The sequence below is a fragment of the Oncorhynchus mykiss genome, chromosome 16 (genome assembly GCF_013265735.2).
Source record: "Oncorhynchus mykiss isolate Arlee chromosome 16, USDA_OmykA_1.1, whole genome shotgun sequence".
NCBI lineage: Eukaryota > Metazoa > Chordata > Actinopteri > Salmoniformes > Salmonidae > Oncorhynchus > Oncorhynchus mykiss.
In genome coordinates this window covers 64863698-64883697 of record NC_048580.1, presented here as the reverse complement: position 1 = coordinate 64883697, position 20000 = coordinate 64863698, and the positions used below count along the sequence as shown (strand labels likewise).

Below are 20000 nucleotides of genomic sequence, written 5' to 3'. Positions count from 1 at the left end.
CCCAATCCACAAAAGTGGAGACAAATTTGACCCCAATAACTATCAGGGTATATGTGTCAACAGCATTCTTGGGAAAATCCTCTGCATTATCAATAATAGCAGGCTTCTACATTTCCTCAATGAAAAAAATTACCGTACAACAGACTACATATTCACCTTAACTGACAAACGAAGACACCAAAACAAGGGCAAAGTCCACTCGATTTGGCATGAGGGTCTGCTATGCAAATCGATAGAAAGGGTGTTGGGGGAAAACATACAGCATTATAAAATCCATGTACACAAACAACAAGTGTGTGGCTAATATTGGCAAAGAACACACACATTTCTTTCCACAGGGCTGTGGGGTGAGACAGGGATGCAGCTTAAGCCCCACCCTCTTCAACATATATATCAATAGATTGGAGAGTTCACTAGAACAGTCTGCAGCACCCGGCCTCACGCTACTAGAATCTGAAGTCAAATGTCTACTGTTTGCTGATGGTCTGGTGCTTTTGTCCCCAACTCAAGGAGGGCCTACAGCAGCACCTAGATCTTCTTTGCAGATTCTGTCAGACCTGGGCCCTGACAGTAAATCTCAGTAAGACATAAATAATGGTTTTCCAAAAAAAATCCAGTTGCCAGGACCACAAATACAAATTTCATCTAGACACCATTGTCCTAGAACACACAAAGTACTATACCTACCTCGGCCTAAACATCAGTGCCACAGGTGACTTCCACAAAGCTGTGAATGATATGAGAGACAAGGCAAGAAGAACCTTTAACGGCATCAAAAGGAACATAAAATGCAACATCCCAATTAGGATCTGGCTAAAATTACTTGAATCAGTTACAGAACCCATTGTCCTTTATTGTTGTGAGGTCTGGAGTCCGCTCACCAACCAAGAATTCACAAAATGGGACATACACCGAATTGAGACTCTGCATAAAGAATTATGCAAAAACATCCTTTAGTGTACAACGTAAAATACAAAATAATTAATGGAAACAATCATTTGGATGATATCAGCTAATTATCAAAATCCAGAAAAGAGACATTAAGTTCTACAACCTCCTAAAAGGAAGCGATTCCCAAACCATCTTTAACAAAGCCATCACCCACAGAGAGATGAACCTGGAGAAGAGTCCCCTAAGCAAGCTGTTCACGAACACAAACAGACCTCGCAGAGCCCCATGAAAGAAACACAATTAGACCCAACCAAATCATGAGAAAACAAAAAGAGAATTACTTGACTGATCAGAAATAATTAACAGAGCAAACTGGAATACTATTTGGCCTTAAACAGAGAGTACACAGCGGCAGAATACCTGACCACCGTGACTGACCCAAAATTAAGGGAAGATTTGACTATGTACAGACTCAGTGAGCTTAGCCTTGCTATTGAGAAAGGCTGGTGTAGGCAGACCTGGCTCTTAAGAGAAGACAGGCTATGTCCACACTGCCCACAGAATGAGGTGGAAACTGAGCTGCACTTCCTAACCTCCTGCCCAATGTATGACCATATTAGTGTTATGAATTTGATGTATAATGACTAAATGATATATACATTCAAAGTAATGATAGGACTATATCTAACAGAATTCTACCCTGTCTCTGTATAATGATGAAGAATGTTTGTCCGTAAGAAAAGAGGAACTGTTAACAGACAAGGAACTGTGGCAGACAACTGGTGACCACTGTGAAACTGATAACAGGGAAGGAGGTCTCCCCACCCAGAGACTGGAGAAACCGTTGGGCTTGCAGTAGATTGTGTAACGTGTTGCAGGATGTGATAAGCAATGTATGATTAGGAGACTTGTAAACTATATTGTCATTGTCTGAGAGGAAGAGGGACATTTATGATGAAATGAGAGGTATATAAACCAATGTACATGATGATTGGCAGAGCTCTCGTAAATAAACGTTGCTGACTATTGTAGACTGGCCTCTGTCTGTTTCATTTCAACAAGAATCTTACACATTCTTGGTAGCAGACCGAGTAGTTCAATTGAAGTTCAGTTTAGGAACATTGAGAACATAATTCTCTTAGCAATTAGAGACACATATTTCCCTCAGATTACACAGACACAAACCATTTGAAAACAAACCCAATTTTGATAAACTCCCATATCTACTAGATAAGATACCACAGTATGCAAGCATAATGTGTGACATGTTACCACAAGAAAGGGGCAACCAGTGAAGAACAAACACCATTGTAAATACAACCCATATTTATGTTTATTTATTTTCCCTTTTATATTTTAACTATTTGCACATTGTTACAACACTGCATTTAGCCATAATATGACATTTGAAACTTTTGTGAGTGCAATGTTTACTGTTCATTTATGATTTGTTACCCATGCCAATAAAGGCCCTTAAATTGAAATTGAGAGAGAAAGAGTGAGAGAGGGAAAGAGCGAGAGAGAGAAAGAGCAAGAGAGAGAGAGAGAAAGAGAAAGAGTGAGAGAGGGAAAGAGCAAGAGAGAGAAATAGAGAAAGAGCAAGAGAGAGAGAAAGAGAAAGAGTGAGAGGGAAAGAGCAAGAGAGAGAGTGAGAGAGCGAAAGAGCAAGAGAGAGAGAGTGAGAGAGCGAAAGAGCAAGAGAGAGAGTGAGAGAGCGAAAGAGCAAGAGAGAGAGAGTGAGAGAGCGAAAGAGCAAGAGAGAGAGAGTGAGAGAGCGAAAGAGCAAGAGAGAGAGAGTGAGAGAGCGAAAGAGCAAGAGAGAGAGAGTGAGAGAGCGAAAGAGCAAGAGAGAAAGGAAGAGACAGGAATAAGCTTTTTGGGTGAAGCATCCATCCCAGATATTCTAATGAGTTCTGTATCTTCGGGAGGAGATAAGACTAAACTAGTCGACTCAGAGACAGAAAGATAAGACCAAACTTATACAACCCAGAGACATGCAGGAACCATGCTGTGCAAGCCCTTGATAAGCGTGAGCGTCCGTGCATACACACCCACCCACGCACGCACGCACACACACTAACACAAACACACAAACACACACACATTGCGAAATAAAACCCACATCACAGTGTCTGTTAAACGCAGACAACTTTGTGCTATCAGCTCACCCCCAGCCCTTCTCACTGAAGTCATTCAGTGTCACATTGAAAGAAGCAAATAAAAACTTCTCCAAACGGATTTGGTGAAGAGAGAATTTGTGAAAGTCATAGAATGAAAGACAGAAGGGGGAGGTAGCAATTGAGGAATGGAGACAGAATGAGGAGACAGAATGAGGAGACAGAATGAGGAGACAGAATGAGGAGACAGAATGAGGAGACAGAATGAGGAGACAGAATGAGGAGACAGAATGAGGTAAACGGAAGATAGTTAAAGATACTAGGTGTGGAGACTGTCAGTGGAAATTAAATGAAAAAGAGAGGGAGACTGAGGTGTAGAGAGATACAGGCTGTCACAGAGTGGGAAGGGGAGAGAAAGTAGTGAGTGAGAGGAATGGGTGGATAAGATGGAGAGAGAGAGTAGTGAGTGAGTTAGAGAACGTGATGGAGGGAGAGAGTGAGAGGAATGGGTGGATAAGATGGAGAGAGAGAGTAGTGAGTGAGTTAGAGAACGTGATGGAGGGAGAGAGTGAGAGGAATGGGTGGATAAGATGGAGAGAGAGAGTAGTGAGTGAGTTAGAGAACGTGATGGAGGGAGAGAGTGAGAGGAATGGGTGGATAAGATGGAGAGAGAGAGTAGTGAGTGAGTTAGAGAACGTGATGGAGGGAGAGAGTGAGAGGAATGGGTGGATAAGATGGAGAGAGAGAGTAGTGAGTGAGTTAGAGAACGTGATGGAGGGAGAGAGTGAGAGGAATGGGGGGATAAGATGGAATGAGAGTAGTGAGTGAGTTAGAGAATGTGATGGAGGGAGAGAGTGAGAGGAATGGGGGGATAAGATGGATTATTTTCTAAAAGCTCTTACAGTACAGTAGGTCACTACAGGAGAGAGAGAGAGCCTCTGCTGCCTAGGAGCTATGTACTCTACTATAGCTGTCCTCCTTATTCTAGTTCTCCCCCTCCTTTCTCTCCCTCTCCCTCTATTTGTGTGTGTGTGTTAGTGTGTGTGTGTTTGTCTGTGTCTGTGTGTCTGTCTGTCTGTCTGTCTGTGTGTGTGTGTGTGTGTGTGTGTGTGTGTGTGTGTGTGTGTGTGTGTGTGTGTGTGTGTGTGTGTGTGTGTGTGTGTGTGTGTGTGTGTGTGTAAGCAAGTGTTTGAGGGTCATGTTTGAAAGTGATCAGAGTGCCAGTTAATGTGCTGGCATGGCTTCTATTAAAACTCCTCTATTAAAACTCCGGTACTTAACACATTCCACTGCCAAGTGCCAACTGCTCTACACGTAACACCCTGGGCATTATTTATACCTCGACCAATACAGTCTCCTCAGTGGAATTCTTTGCCTATACCTCACCCTCTCTCCACATCCCTCTCCAGGTCTATTTCCTTTCTCCTCTATCTGTCATTGCTTTTCTCTCCTATTCATCCTCTTCAATCAGTTTAATCAGATAAATAACCGCGTGTGTGTGTGTGTGTGTGTGTGTGTGTGTGTGTGTGTGTGCCTGTGTTCCCTACATACAAGAAATCAAAACACAATAGAACTAAATGTCAAACCACTCCCTTCCTCAGAGAGCTGGGTGTCATTGTCTCAGTCAGATAAGCAGGAAGGTGACATGGTGTGTGTGTGTGTGTGTGTGTGTGTGTGTGTGTGTGTGTGTGTGCGTGTGTGTGCGTGTGTGTGTGTGTGTGTGTGTGTGTGTGTGTGTGTGTGTGTGTGTGTGTGTGTGTGTGTGTAGCCACACTCGCACACAGACACACACACGCACACACACACACACACACATCCATCCACACTCGCACACACACATACACACACACACACACACACACAAACACACTGGCACACATACACACACGTGCACACATGCACACACATGCACACACGCACACACACACATGCACACACACAGACACACAGACATGCACACAGACACGCACACACACGCACACACACACACACACACACACACACAGACAGACACAGACACACACACACACACACACACACACACACACACACACACACACACACACACACACACACACACACACATACACACACAGACAGACACACAGATGTGATAAAAAATCTATCAATACACTGAGCACAGAAGGCTGCTGAGGGGAGAACGGCTCATAATAATGGAGTGGCATCAAACACATAGAAACCATAGAAACCATAGAAACCATGTGTTGGATGTACTTGATACCATTCCCCTCATTACCACCGGCCTGTCCTCCCCAAGGTGCCACCAACCTCCTGTGACACTGAGTGCACAAAACATGAAGAACTTTTTCCTAACACTGCACCACACCCCCTTTTTTGCCTCAGAACAGCCTCAACTCATTGAGCCATGGACTCTGCAAGGTGTCGAAAGCGTTCCACAGGGATGCTGTCCAATGTTGACTTCAATGCTTCCCACAGTTGTGTCAAGTTGGCTGAATGTCCTTTGGGTGGTGGACCATTCTTGATATACATGGGTAACTGTTGAAAATGAAAAACCCAGCAGCATTGCAGAGCTGGACACACTCAAACCGGTACGCCTGGCACATACTACCATACCCCGTTCAAAGGCACTTAAATCTTTTGTCTTGCTCATTCACCCTCTGAATGGCACACATACACAATCCATGTCTCAATTGTCTCCCCTCCATCTACACTGATTGAAGTGGATTTAGCAAGTGGATGTGTGAGGTTTCACATTAAAATTGTTCACGTTTTTCCCACGTGAAAAAATTATCCCCATGTGACCTTTTTTCTCCACATGTTTACTTTTCACCTGATTATTTTCTACCACTTGTGGTCTCCCATCCAGGGACCGACCCTGATTATTTTCTACCACATGTGGTCTCCCATCCAGAGACGGACCATGATTATTTTCTACCACATGTGGTCTCCCATCCAGAGACGGACCATGATTATTTTCTACCACATGTGGTCTCCCATCCAGAGACGGACCCTGATTATTTTCTACCACATGTGGTCTCCCATCCAGAGACGGACCATGATTATTTTCTACCACATGTGGTCTCCCATCCAGAGACGGACCCTGATTATTTTCTACCACATGTGGTCTCCCATCCAGGGACCGACCCTGATTATTTTCTACCACTTGTGGTCTCCCATCCAGGGACCGATCCTGATTATTTTCTACCACTTGTGGTCTCCCATCCAGGGACCGATCCTGATTATTTTCTACCACTTGTGGTCTCCCATCCAGGGACCGACCCTGATTATTTTCTACCACATGTGGTCTCCCATCCAGAGACGGACCCTGATTATTTTCTACCACTTGTGGTCTCCCATCCAGGGACCGATCCTGATTATTTTCTACCACATGTGGTCTCCCATCCAGGGACCGATCCTGATTATTTTCTACCACTTGTGGTCTCCCATCCAGGGACCGACCCTGATTATTTTCTACCACTTGCGGTCTCCCATCCAGAGACGGACCCTGATTATTTTCTACCACATGTGGTCTCCCATCCAGAGACGGACCCTGATTATTTTCTACCACATGTGGTCTCCCATCCAGAGACGGACCCTGATTATTTTCTACCACATGTGGTCTCCCATCCAGGGACGGACCCTGATTATTTTCTACCACATGTGGTCTCCCATCCAGGGACCGACCCTGATTATTTTCTACCACTTGCGGTCTCCCATCCAGGGACCGACCATGATTAGCTTCAAAGGCAAACCAGCAGTGGGATGCAAGGTGCTATGCTGCTGGAAGGAATGTGCCAAAACTTGCAACTCGAAAAAATGGAGCGAAAGTAAAGGCCAAGGTATTGTAACCAGAAATAGGGACATTTTACAGGAAAGAGAAAGGTGTTTTATTTAACTATCATAAAACCGTTTTTTACTGAACATCCATTTACAATGTATTTGCTCTCGCTTTTTACAACTATTTCCCTGCAATGTTTTTGTTTTACCAGAAATGCTTCTGGGTATTTGGGGTATTTATTTTCAATACTTAGAAATTTGTTCTCTACAGACATTTTGTTTGATATTAAAGGCACAAATACAACTCACTAAAGGATTACACCATATAACTCTATTATTCTAGTAAAGGTGATTAAAGCGACAATCCTTAACTGAAACATTAGTGTCCTCCCCACCACATTTGTGGTAAAAAGCTGAGGGATAGGGCTGGAGAAATGCAACCATTCTCAAATCCGTAGACTACGCTAGGTTGCTAGGAATGATCATCGATGAAATCAAAATTATAGTTTAACCATGTGTTTACATTTACTTTGTTTACAAACAGTGGAGTAAATGTGGAGTTTTCTTACATCTGAAACCGCATATTATATTTTAATTTTCACATGTCGAATTGCAAAAACAGTCACATATAAAAATCAGATTTGCAGTTTCATTAAGCTAAAACACGTGAAAATCTCACTCACGTGTGAAATTGCAAGTTCACATGTGAAAAACAATCACAACTTGCAATTCCAAATGTTAAAGGGAGATTTTCACAGGTTGAGTTGTTTTACATGAAATGTTGTTTTACGTGAAATGGTACATCCGATTCTCACATGTGAACATATTTAACACGTGAATATCGCAAATTTCACATTTGAAACTACAATTCACATTTGAGGTGAAAACATGTTATTTTCCTCACATATGAAAAGGTGGTGTTTACATTTAATACATGTGCAAATATAATTTGTGAAACTCCACATTTTTTATGTTTTTTTTGTTCGGGCACAGACACAATTTGTAATTGTATATAACTGCCTGAATGTTGCTGGACTCCAGGAAGAGTAGCTGCTGCCTTGGCAGGAAGTAATGGGGATCCTTAATAAATTCAAAAACAATATACACACACACACACACAAATAGAAAAGTGTAGGTAGCCATTGGCTAATGGAAGGCTTAGCAGGATGGGAAAATTGAATTTTGAATGCACCCCTGGAAATGGGTCCATGCAGAAATAGAAAGTAAAGTGTGTGTATAACTGAATGAATCCTTGAGAATGGGACTGTGGAAATGAATGCAGGTTTCTAACTGTGCTTCCCTCTCTACAGTAATAGGCAGGCAGGCAGACTATCCCCTGTCTCTCTCCATCTCCCTGACTGGGATTATCACTGAAACCATCTTAATGGGACTGCCAGCCACACACACACACACACACACACACACACACACACACACACACAGACCAGAGGGCTGCTGAACCTCTCCACTCTGAACATCAGGCACATTCCATCAAGCCTAGGTTTAAAGTTTTAATGTCATGTGACTTTCTTGCAAGCTCCAAACCCCAAAATGCAGTAGTCAGTATCAATACAATACTAAAAATAAATAATAAGGTAGAACAAAAACATGAGAAATAAAAATAGGAAATGAGAAGAACAAGAGAAAGTAAGAAGCTATATACAGGGTCAGTTCCAGTATCATATTTACAATGTGCAGGGATACTGGGGTGCTGGAGACAGATGCATTACATGACCAAAAGTATGTGGACACCTGCTCTTCGAACATCTCATTCAAAAAATCATGGGCATTATTATGTCTCCCCATTAGTTTGTCTCCCCTTTGCTGCTATAACAGCCTCCACTTTTCTGGGAAGGCTTTCCACTAGATGTTGGAACATTGCCACAAGAGGTCGGGCACTGATTAGGCCTGGCTTGTAGTCAGCGTTTCAATTCATGCCAAAGGTGTTCGATCAGGTCAGGGTTCTGAGCAGACCAGTCAAGTTCTTCCACACCCATCTTGCCAAATAATTTCTGTGTGGACCTTGCTTTGTGCACGCGGGCATTGTCATGCTGAAACAGGGCCTTCACCAAACTGTTGCCACAAAGTTGGAAGCACAGAATCGTCTAGAATGTCATTGTATTTTGTAGCGTTAAGATTTCCCGACACTGGAACTAAGGGGCCTGAACCATGAAAAACAGCCCCAGACCATTAGTCCTCCATCAAACTTTACAGTTGGCATTATGCATTGGGGCAGAAAGTGATCTCCTGGCATCTGCCACACTCAGATTTGTCCGTCGGACGTGCAGATAGTGAAGCATGATTCATCACTCCAGAGAATGCGTTTCCATTACTCTAGAGTCCAATTTATGTTATTTATTTTATATTTTTTTTTATTGAACCTTAATTTAACTAGACAGGTCAGTTAAGAACAAATTCTTATTTAGAATTACAGCCTACCCCGACCAAACCGGACGATGCTGGGTCAATTGTGTGCCGCCCTATGGGACTCCCAATCATGGCTGATTGTGATACAGCCTGGAATCGAACCAGGGTCTGTAGTGACGCCTCTAGCACTGAGAAGCAGTGCCTAAGACCGCTGCGCCACTCGGGAGCCAATGACGGCGAACTTTGCAACACTCCAGCCGACTCCTGGCATTGCGCATGGTGATCTGAGGCTTGTGTGCGACTGCTCGGGCCATGGAAACCCATTTCATGAAGCGCCTGACGAACAGTTATTGTGCTGATGTTGCTTCCAGAGGCAGTTTGGAACTCGGTAGTGTGTTGCAACCAAGATCATAGGAAATTTATGCGCTACGCGTTGCAGCACTCGGTGGTCACGTTCTGTGAGCTTGTACGTCCTACCACTTTGACTTGTTGGAAACGTGGTATCCTTTGAAAGTCACTGAGCTCTTCAGTAATAACCAATGATTGTCTAGGGAGATTGCATGGATGTGTGCTCGATTTTATACACCTGTCAGAAAATGGTGTGGCTGAAATAGACGAATCCACTAGTTTGAATGGGGGGTCCACATACTTTTGTAGACATAGTGCATGTATAGGGATACGGTGACTAGGCATCAGGATATACCACAAACAGAGAAGCAGCAGTGTAAATGATCATTGTATGTGAGTGTGTGTGTGTGTGTGTGTGTGTGTGTGTGTGTGTGTGTGTGTGTGTGTGTGTGTGTGTGTGTGTGTATGTTATGTGTGTGTGTATGTTATGTGTGTGTGTCAGTATGTATGAGTGTGTATAGTCATCAGACTAAAAAGCGTTCTGGGATAGGTCTCTTGGGAGACATCATATTTGATCATGGTCATAAGGAACTGTTATGCTGTATTAGACTCACGTCTTTGTTGGTGACGTCAGCTTGGACCAGAGTTCCATTCAGGCATGGCTCTACATAGTGTACCTCGTCGTTGTACTAGACAAACACCACAGGGACAGAGAGAGGGGAGAAAAAAAGTCATTGGAGCAAATACTGTTGTTATATATCTGTAAGACTGACCAACACACACATATAGATGCATGTATACACACATATACATCTACACACAGAACCGTGGGTTAAGTGGAACCTTTAGAGTTCAAGCCCCCTGAAAAAATGGCACCTGCGTGTATATGTGTGTATGTGTGTACGTGTGTGTATGTGTACGTGTGTGTGTGTGTGTGTGAATGTGTGTGTGTACGTGTTTATGTGTGTGTGTGTGTGTGTGTGTGTGTGTGTGTGTGTGTGTCTGTACATGTGTATGTGTGTTTGTGTGTATGTGTGAATATGTGTGTGTCTGTATGTGTGTATGTGTGAATGTGTGTATGTGTGTGTATGTCTGTATGTGTATGTGTGTGTGTGTGTGTGTGTGTATGTCTGTATGTGTATGTGTGTGTATGTCTGTATGTGTATGTGTGAATATGTGTGTGTCTGTATATGTGTATGTGTGAATGTGTGTATGTGTGTATGTGTGTCTGTATGTGTGTGTGTGTGTGTGTGTGTGTGTGTGTGTGTGTGTGTGTGTGTGTGTGTGTGTGTGTGTGTGTGTGTGTGTGTGTGTGTGTGTGTGTGTGTGAAGATGGCGCCGGAGAGGATGGCTGTCATTTCATGGGCTCTTATTAACCAACCGTGCTATTTATATATATCTTTTGACATTGTTTGTAACTTATTTTGTACATAATGTTGCTGCTACCGTCTCTTATCACTGAACAGACCTTCTGGAAATCAGAACAGCGACAACTCACCTTGAACTGGATGAATAATTTATCTTTAATGAGTCGGACGAGAGGGATTTACTCCAGACACCCAGGCCCTCATCCCCGTCATTCGCAAGAGAAAGAAACGGAAAAGATATTGCGGAAAGAGATCGGGGTGCCTTGTGAGGATCATTGGCTGAACAATGATATAATCTGCATCGGCAGGAAAGAACAGCAGCCTCTGGTAGGACAAAGGGTGACGGTCTATGTATATTTGTAAACAACAGCTGGTGCACGATATCTAAGGAAGTCTCTAGGTTTTGCTCGCCTGAGGTAGGATATCTCATGTTAAGCTGTAGACCACACTATCTACGAAGAGAGTTTTCATCTGTATTTTTTGTAGCTGCCTACATACCACCACAGACTGAAGCTGGCACTAAGACCACACTAAATGAGCTGTATTCTGCCATAAGCAACCAGGAAAAAGCTCATCCAGAGGCGACGCTCCTAGTGGCCGGGGACTTTAATGCAGGGTAACTTAAATCCATTTTCACCTCATTTCTATCAGCATTTTAAATGTGCAACCAGAGGGAGAAAACTCTAGACCACCTTTACTCCATACATAGAGACGCATACAAAGCTCTCCCTCACCCTCTATTTGGCAAATCTGACCATAATTCCTTCGTCCTGATTCCAGCTTACAAGCAAAAATTAAATCAGGAAGCACCAGTGACTCGGCCAATAAAAAAATTGTCCGATGAAGCAGATGCTAAGCTACAGGACTGTTTTGCTACCACAGACTGGAATATGTTCCGGAATACTTCCGATGGCATTGAGGAGTACACCACATCAGTCACTGGCTTCATCAATAAGTGCATCGATGACGACGTCCCCACAGTGACTGTATGTACATACCCCAACCAGATGCCATGGATTACAGGCAACATCAGCACTGAGTTAAGGGGTAGAGCTGCCGCTTTCAAGGAGCGGGACTCTAACCCGGAAGCTTATAAGAAATCCCGCTATGCACTCCAACGAACCATCAAACAGGCGAGCGTCAAGACATAACTAAAATCGAATCATACTACACCGGCTCCGACTCTCGTCGGATGTGGCAAGCCCGAGAGCTGAGAGCTGCCCAGTGACACGGGCCTACCAGACAAGCTAAATTACTTCTAATGTTGCTTCAAGGCAAGTAACACTGAAATATGCATGAGAGCACCAGCTGTTCCTATACGACTGTGTGATCACGCTCTCCGCAGCCGATGTGAGTAAGACCTTTAAACAGGTCAATATTCACAAGGCCGCAGGTCCAGACGGATTACCAGGACGTGTACTGCGAGCATACGCTGACCAACTGGAATGTGTCTTCACTGACATTTTCAACCTCTCCCTATCTGAGTCCGTAATACAAACATGTTTCAAGCTGGCCACCATAGTGCCTGTGCCCAAGAACACTAAGGTAACCTGCCTAAATGACTACCGACCCGTAGCACTCATGTCTGTAGTCATGGAGTGCTTTGAAAGGCTCACATCAACACCTTTATCCCAGAAACCCTAGACCCACTCAATTTGCATACCGCCCCAAGAGATCCACAGATGATGCAATCTCTATTGCACTCCACACTGCCCTTTCACACCTGGACAAAAGGAACACCTATGTGAGAATGCTATTCATTGACTACAGCTCAGCTTTCAACACCATAGTGCCCTCAAAGCTCATCACTAAGCTAAGGACCCTGGGACAAATCAACTCCCTCTGCAACTGCATCCTGCACTTCCTGACGGGCCGCCCCCAGGTGGTAAGGGTGGGTAACAACACATCCAGCACATTGATCCTTAACACTGGGGTCCCTTAGGTGTGCATGCTCAGTCCCCTCCTTTACTCGCTGTTCAATCATGACTGTATGGCCAGGCACGACTCCAACACCATCATTAAGTTTGCCGATGACACAACAGTGGTAGGCCTGATCACCGACAAAGACGAGACATCATATAGGGAGGAGGTCAGAGACCTGGCCATGTGGTGCCAGGACAACAACCTCTCCCTCAATGTGATCAAGACAAAGGAGATGATTGTGGACTACAAGAAAAGGAGGACCAAGCACGCCCCCATTCTCATCGACGGGGCTGTAGTGGAGCAGGTTGAGAGTTTCAAGTTCCTTGGTGTCCACATCACCAACAATATAACATGGTCCAAGCACACCAAGACAGTCGTGAAGAGGGCATGACAAAACCTATTCCCCCTCAGGAGACTGAAACGATTTGGTATGGGTCCTCAGCTCCTCAAAATGTTCTACAGCTGCACCATCGAGAGCATCACTGCCTGGTATGGCAACTGCTAGGCCTCCGACCACAAGGCACTACAGAGGGTAGTGCGTACGGTCCAGTACATCACTGGTGCCAAGCTTCCTACCATCCAGGAACTCTATACCAGACGGTGTCAGAGGAAGGCCCTAAAAATGGTCAAATATTCCAGCCACCCTAATCATAGACTGTTCTCTTTGCTACCACACGGCAAGCGGTACGGGAGCACAAAGTCTAGGTCCAAGAGGCTTCTAAACAGCTTCTACCCCCAAGCCATAAGACCACTGAACATCTAATCAAATGGCTACCCCCCCACCCCTTTTACACTGCTGCTACTCTCTGTTATTAAATATTTATTTAGCTAGTCAAGTCAGTTAAGAACACATTCTTACTTTCAATGATGGCCTAGAAACAGTGGGTTAACTGCCTTGTTCAGGTGCAGAATGAAAGACTCTTACCTTTTCGACTCAGGGATTTGATCACTAGGCTACCTGCCGCCCCATGCATAAGTCTATGCATAAGTCACTTGTATAAGTGTATAAGTCACTTCCCACATGTATATATCGCCTCAATTACCTCGACTACCGGTGCCCCTGCACATTGACTCTGTACCCCCTGTATATTGCCTCCACACATTGACTCTGTACTGGTACACCCTGTATATAGCCTCCTCACATTGACTCTGTACTGGTACCCCCTGTATATAGCCTCCTCACATTGACTCTGTACTGGTACCCCCTGTATATAGCCTCCTCACATTGACTCTGTACTGGTACCCCCTGTATATAGTCTCCTCTCATTGCTTGTTGTGGTGGAAATTACAAGATTTTGTTATAATACTTTTATTGCATCAAAAGGTTGTTTTATGCAACAGAATAGAAGGTTCTTATAACTCTCTATTGTGTCTGTGTGAACTGAAAGTGGGCCCCTGGGAGATAAAATGGACAGGAGATTTATGATGTCTTTGTAGATACCACATTCCAGAGCATGAGTTAATGCTTCTGTTCTATACCGTACCAGGGAGACATGGCTCGAGTATGGAGTTGGGGGGATCGACACTGGTCTCTACACAATGAAAACTGTTTTAACAGCAGATACTGTCAGACACTATCTTTCATACAAATGTTAACCTTGTGACCCATTCCATAATTCTGTGTTATGTGTTATGTAGACTGAAGGAGGATGCACTTTGTTATAGCTGGTTGAGTTCTCAGTGATCACCTCCAGGGGAGGTTACCGACCAGCTCATTGAGTTCTCAGTGATCACCTCCAGGAGAGGTTACCGACCAGCTCGTTGAGTTCTCAGTGATCACCTCAAGGGGAGGTTTTCGACCAGCTCGTTGAGTTCTCAGTGATCACCTCCAGGGGTTATATAAAATGCTGTGGCTCAAACCAGCCGGTTGAGTTCTCAGTGATCACCTCCAGGGGAGGTTTTTGACCAGCTCGTTGAGTTCTCAGTGATCACCTCCATGGGAGATTACCAACCAGCTAGTTGAGTTCTCAGTGATCACCTCCAGGAGGGATTACCAACCAGCTGGTTGAGTTCTCAGTGATCACCTCCAGGGGAGGTTACCGACCAGCTCGTTGAATTCTCAGTGATCACCTCCAGGGGGGATTACCAACCAGCTGGTTGAGTTCTCAGTGATCACCTCCAGGGGTGATTACCGACCAACTCCATTACTGCAGTAAACCAGCTCATCGAGTTCTCAGTGATCACCTCCAGCTTAATTTCTGCAGTAAACCAGCTCTTTGAGTTCTCAGTGATCACCTCCAGCTTAATTTATGCAGTAAACCAGCTCTTTGAGTTTTCAGTGATCACCTCCAGCTTAATTTCTGCAGAAAACCATATCTTTGAGTTCTCAGTTCTGGGAGTCGGAAGTTGATTCCTATTTCTCTGCTAGGGAGAAAGAGTCTATGTTTATTTGCTGGTGTTCAGCCAGCAAGGCTAATATTCGGGAGTTGATGCTGTTGGATGATTTTAAAAGCAACCTCCCTGATAGAATTGTAGTTCATTTAAATAAACAGAAAGTGGCGACATTGGCCAAGGCAGCAGTGTTGGCAGATGAGTACGCTTTGACACAAGACTGTCTATGGTGCACTTCATTTTGAAGGCCGAACATTTACGTCGTCAGTGGCTCGTTCGGGTCGCTTTTCCTCCGATGACCCTAAGACTTCGCACAAGATCCATGAATGTTTTTACTGTCACCAAAAGGGTCACGTGATTGCGGACTTCCCGGTTTTGAAAAAGAAACTGAAACAGTCCCTGTCACCATCCCCAAAATTGAAAAGCGTGGGTTTAGTCCAGTCTTTGGCTCATCCGTTGGACCAAGTTATTGAATCAGCATTTGGGAAACCGGATCCTATCTGTGCTCCGTTTATCTCTGCTGGTTGTGTTTCCTTAACTGGAGAACAAGTTGATCAAAAGCCCATAAAAATCTTACGAGACACCGGGGCGGTGCAGTCAGTAATCATTACTGATGCGTTACCCTGGTTCCCTGAAACGCATTGTGGCTCGCATGTCATATTACAGGGTAGAGACAAAAGTACCTGGAAATAAATTCCCAGTAAATAGTCATATTCTCTGCCTCTGTCATCCTTACCCGCACCTACAATCACATACCTCTTTCACTCCACGGGGAGTTGAGTGTAGCAGGGTGTTGTGTTCCCTCCTCCAAGAGGTGTGCGTAACAGAACATTACAAGATTCAACAACTGAGACATAAAATGAACAAGTTCCATAGACTTGTGACTAACAGAAATGTAATAATGTGTCCCTGAACAAAGGGGGTTTGAAATCAAAAGTGACAGTCAGTATCTGGTGTGGCCACCAGCTGCACCAGATTTGCCAGAGATGTTACCCCACTCTTCCACCAAGGCACCTGCAAGTTCCCAGACATTTCTGGGGGGAATGGCCCTAGCCCTCACCCTCCGATCCAACAGGTCCCAGACGTGCTCAATGGGATTGAGATCCGGGCTCTTCGCTGGCCATGGCAGAACACTGACATTCCTGTCTTGCAGAAAATCATGCACAGAACAAGCAGTATGGCTGGTGGCATTGTCATGCAGGAGGGTCATGTCAGGATGAGCCTGCAGGAAGGGTACCACATGAGGGATGAGGATGTCTTCCCTGTAACGCACAGTGTTGAGATTGCCTGCAATGACAACAAGCTCAGTCCGATGATGCTGTGACACACCGCCACAGACCATGACAGACCCTCTACCTCCAAATCGATCCCGCTCCAGAGTACAGGCCTCGGTGTAACGCTCATTCCTTTGATGATAAACGAGAATCCAACCATGTCTCAACCGTGAGACAAAAATGCGATTCGTCAGTGAAGAGCACTTTTTTGCCAGTCCTGTCTGATCCAGCGACAGTGGGTTTGTGCCCATAGGCAACGTTGTTGCCGGTGATGTCTGGTGAGGACCTGCCTTACAACAGGCCTACAAGCTCTCAGTCCAGCCTCTCTCAGCCTATTACGGACAGTCTGAGCACTGATGGAGGGATTGTGCATTCCTGGTGTAACTCGGGCAGTTGTTGTTGCCATCCTGTACCTGTCCCGCAGGTGTACCGGATGTACCGATCCTGTGCAGGTGTTGTTACACGTGGTCTGCCACTGCGAGGACGAGCAGCTGTCCGTCCCGTCTCCCTGTAGCGCTGTCTTATGCATCTCACAGTACAGACAATTTATTGCTGTGGCCTCATCTGCAGTCCTCATGCCTCCTTGCAGCATGCCTAAGGCACGCTCACGCAGATGAGCAGGGACGCTGGGCATCTTTCTTTTGGTGTTTTCCAGAGTCAGTAGTACGGCCTCTTTAGTGTCCGAAGTTTTCATAACTGTGACCTTAAGTGCGTAGGCTACCGTCTAAGCTGTTAGTGTCTTAATGACCGTTCCACATGTGCATGTTCATTAATTGTTAATGGTTTATTGAACAGCATGGGAAACAGTGTTGGATTTACTTCGATTTTTACGAATTATCTTTGAAAGACAGGGTCCTGAAAAGGGGACCTTTCTTTTTTTGCTGAGTTTATGTCCTATCCCTTTATCCCTGATAATAAAAATTTACTTTGTTTAATACACAGCTCCTAGCTCTGTGCAACGCAATATTTCTGATTCCCCAGTAAAGCACCACACGCACACACACAAATGCACACACACACACACACACACACACACTGCCTGCCGCTCTCTGATAATACTCATCATTTAATGCATGACTACAAATTAGACTTCAAAGTCGACAAGAGAAGGATGTGTCTTTCTCTCAAGCCCAATATTTCATTCTGATCTGTGTGTGTGTGTGAATGTGTGTGTATGTGTGCTTGTGCGCACGTGTGTCCCTGTGCTCATAAAATGTATTATTGTCTCAAATATGACAATGTCTACCTTCATCATCACACAAACACCATCAAACTGTCTGTGATGAATATTACGGAGTTAAACATGATGTTTCTACTTGACTGTCCCACAACCTCAGCTGACAGGGGGACATTTCAGTCAGCTAATATGATTATGACATCAAATGAAATCACAAAACTAACAAAGACTTTGCTGTTGGTATGAATCAGACAGAAGATTGGCAAAGTCTGATGTAGAATATCATCAGAATTAGCAATGAAAACATGCACGCACGGAAATATTCATGCACGTGCACACGCATCCACGCATGCACACACACATATAAGTGATGAAAAATCATGCAACTAAGATATGATAACAATGATTTCAGAGCCGGGGGCAGGTTCCAATCACAACGTCCTATTTTGCAATTCAAATCCGAGAGCATGACAGGGGAAAGAGCTGCTTCATTCCAGTATTTCCTCTGATCTCAGGAGAATGGTGCGTGTGTGTGTGTGTGTGTGTGTGCGTGCGTGCGTGCGTGCGTGTGTGTGTGTGTGTGTGTGCTCATGCGAGCACTCATGTGTGTGTGTGAGAGAGTTTATAACATGGACTGTTATAGACTACTACTAATGTTTGTGAGTATGAATCTACACACACACACACGACTCACAGCAATGACATTGAAGAAGTCGTCGTCCCCCAGTGTGTCCAGTATGGAAGAGACGGTCTGTCTGGCAATGGTCAGCCTCAGGCCCTTCATACTGCCACTCACATCCACCAAGATCACTACATCCTTAGGAGATGTGGCTGCCTGGATGTACCTACGCAAGCACACACACGCACACGCACACACACACACACGCACGCACACACACACACACACACACACACACACACACACACACACACACACACACACACACACACACACACACACACACACACACACACACACACACACAGAGACATCAGAAGAGTCTCAGAGTGACAGACACACACACACACTCTCATTGGGAACAGAACATGTGTACTTGTCCAATGGCAGTGGTGGGAGGAAGCTGCACTCACCATTTGCGGTTGCGACAGTCGAAAGCAATGACACCATGTTCATCTGGTCTCCATTTGATCCCTGTTTCCACGGTGATCATGGAGAGGTGGGGAGGAGGCATCATCAGTTACTTTCAGATACACTGAATGCATACACATTCTAACATACATATTGTAATATACATATAGTAACATACATATAGTAACATACATATAGTAACATACACAGTCTAACATACATATAGTAACATACATATAGTAACATACATATAGTAACATACACAGTCTAACATACATATAGTAACATACATATAGTAACATACACATTCTAACATACATATAGTAATATACACATAGTAACATACACATAGTAACATACATATATTAACATACATATAGTAACATAAACAGTCTAACATACACATAGTAACATACATATAGTAACATACATATAGTAACATACACAGTCTAACATACATTTAGTAACATACATATAGTAACATACATATAGTAACATACATATAGTAACATACATATAGTAACATACATATAATAACATACATATGGTAACATACATATAGTAACATACATATAGTAACATACATATAGTGCCATACATATAGTAACATACATATAGTAACATACACATAGTAACATACATATAGTAACATACATATAGTAACATACACATAGTAACATACATATAGTAACATACATATAGTAACATACACATAGTAACATACATATAGTAACATACACAGTCTAACATACATATATAGTAACATACAAATAGTAACATACAAATAGTAACATACATATAGTAACATACACATAGTAACATACATATAGTAACATACACATAGTAACATACATATAGTAACATACACAGTCTAACATACATATAGTAACATACATATAGTAACATACAAATAGTAACATACATATAGTAACATACATATAGTAACATACACAGTCTAACATACATATAGTAACATACAAATAGTAACATACATATATTAACATACCTATAGTAACATACATATAGTAACATACATATAGTAACATACATATATTAACATTCATATATTAACATACATGTAGTAACATACATGTAGTAACATACATATATTAACATTCATATATTAACATACATGTAGTAACATACATGTAGTAACATACATATAGTAACATACACAATCTAACATACACATAGTAACATACACATAGTAACATACATATAATAACATACATATAGTAACATACATATAGTAACATACACATAGTACCATACATATAATAACATACATATTGTAACATATATATAGTAACATACATATAATAACATACACATAGTAACATACATATAGTAACATAC

At 43.5% G+C, this 20000-nt stretch overlaps 1 protein-coding gene across 1 annotated transcript in view; it reads right to left on the bottom strand.

Annotated features, from left to right (window-relative positions):
• Window positions 1-20000, bottom strand: part of cacna2d3a (calcium channel, voltage-dependent, alpha 2/delta subunit 3a) — a 313742-nt gene that overhangs the window by 152586 nt on the left and 141156 nt on the right. The window contains exons 7-9 of the mRNA XM_036947559.1: window positions 18647-18707; window positions 18249-18399; window positions 10097-10171 (exon numbers count right to left, since the gene is read on the bottom strand). Coding sequence (XP_036803454.1) covers window positions 10097-10171; window positions 18249-18399; window positions 18647-18707 — 287 coding nt within the window. The remainder of the gene's footprint in view (window positions 1-10096; window positions 10172-18248; window positions 18400-18646; window positions 18708-20000) is intronic.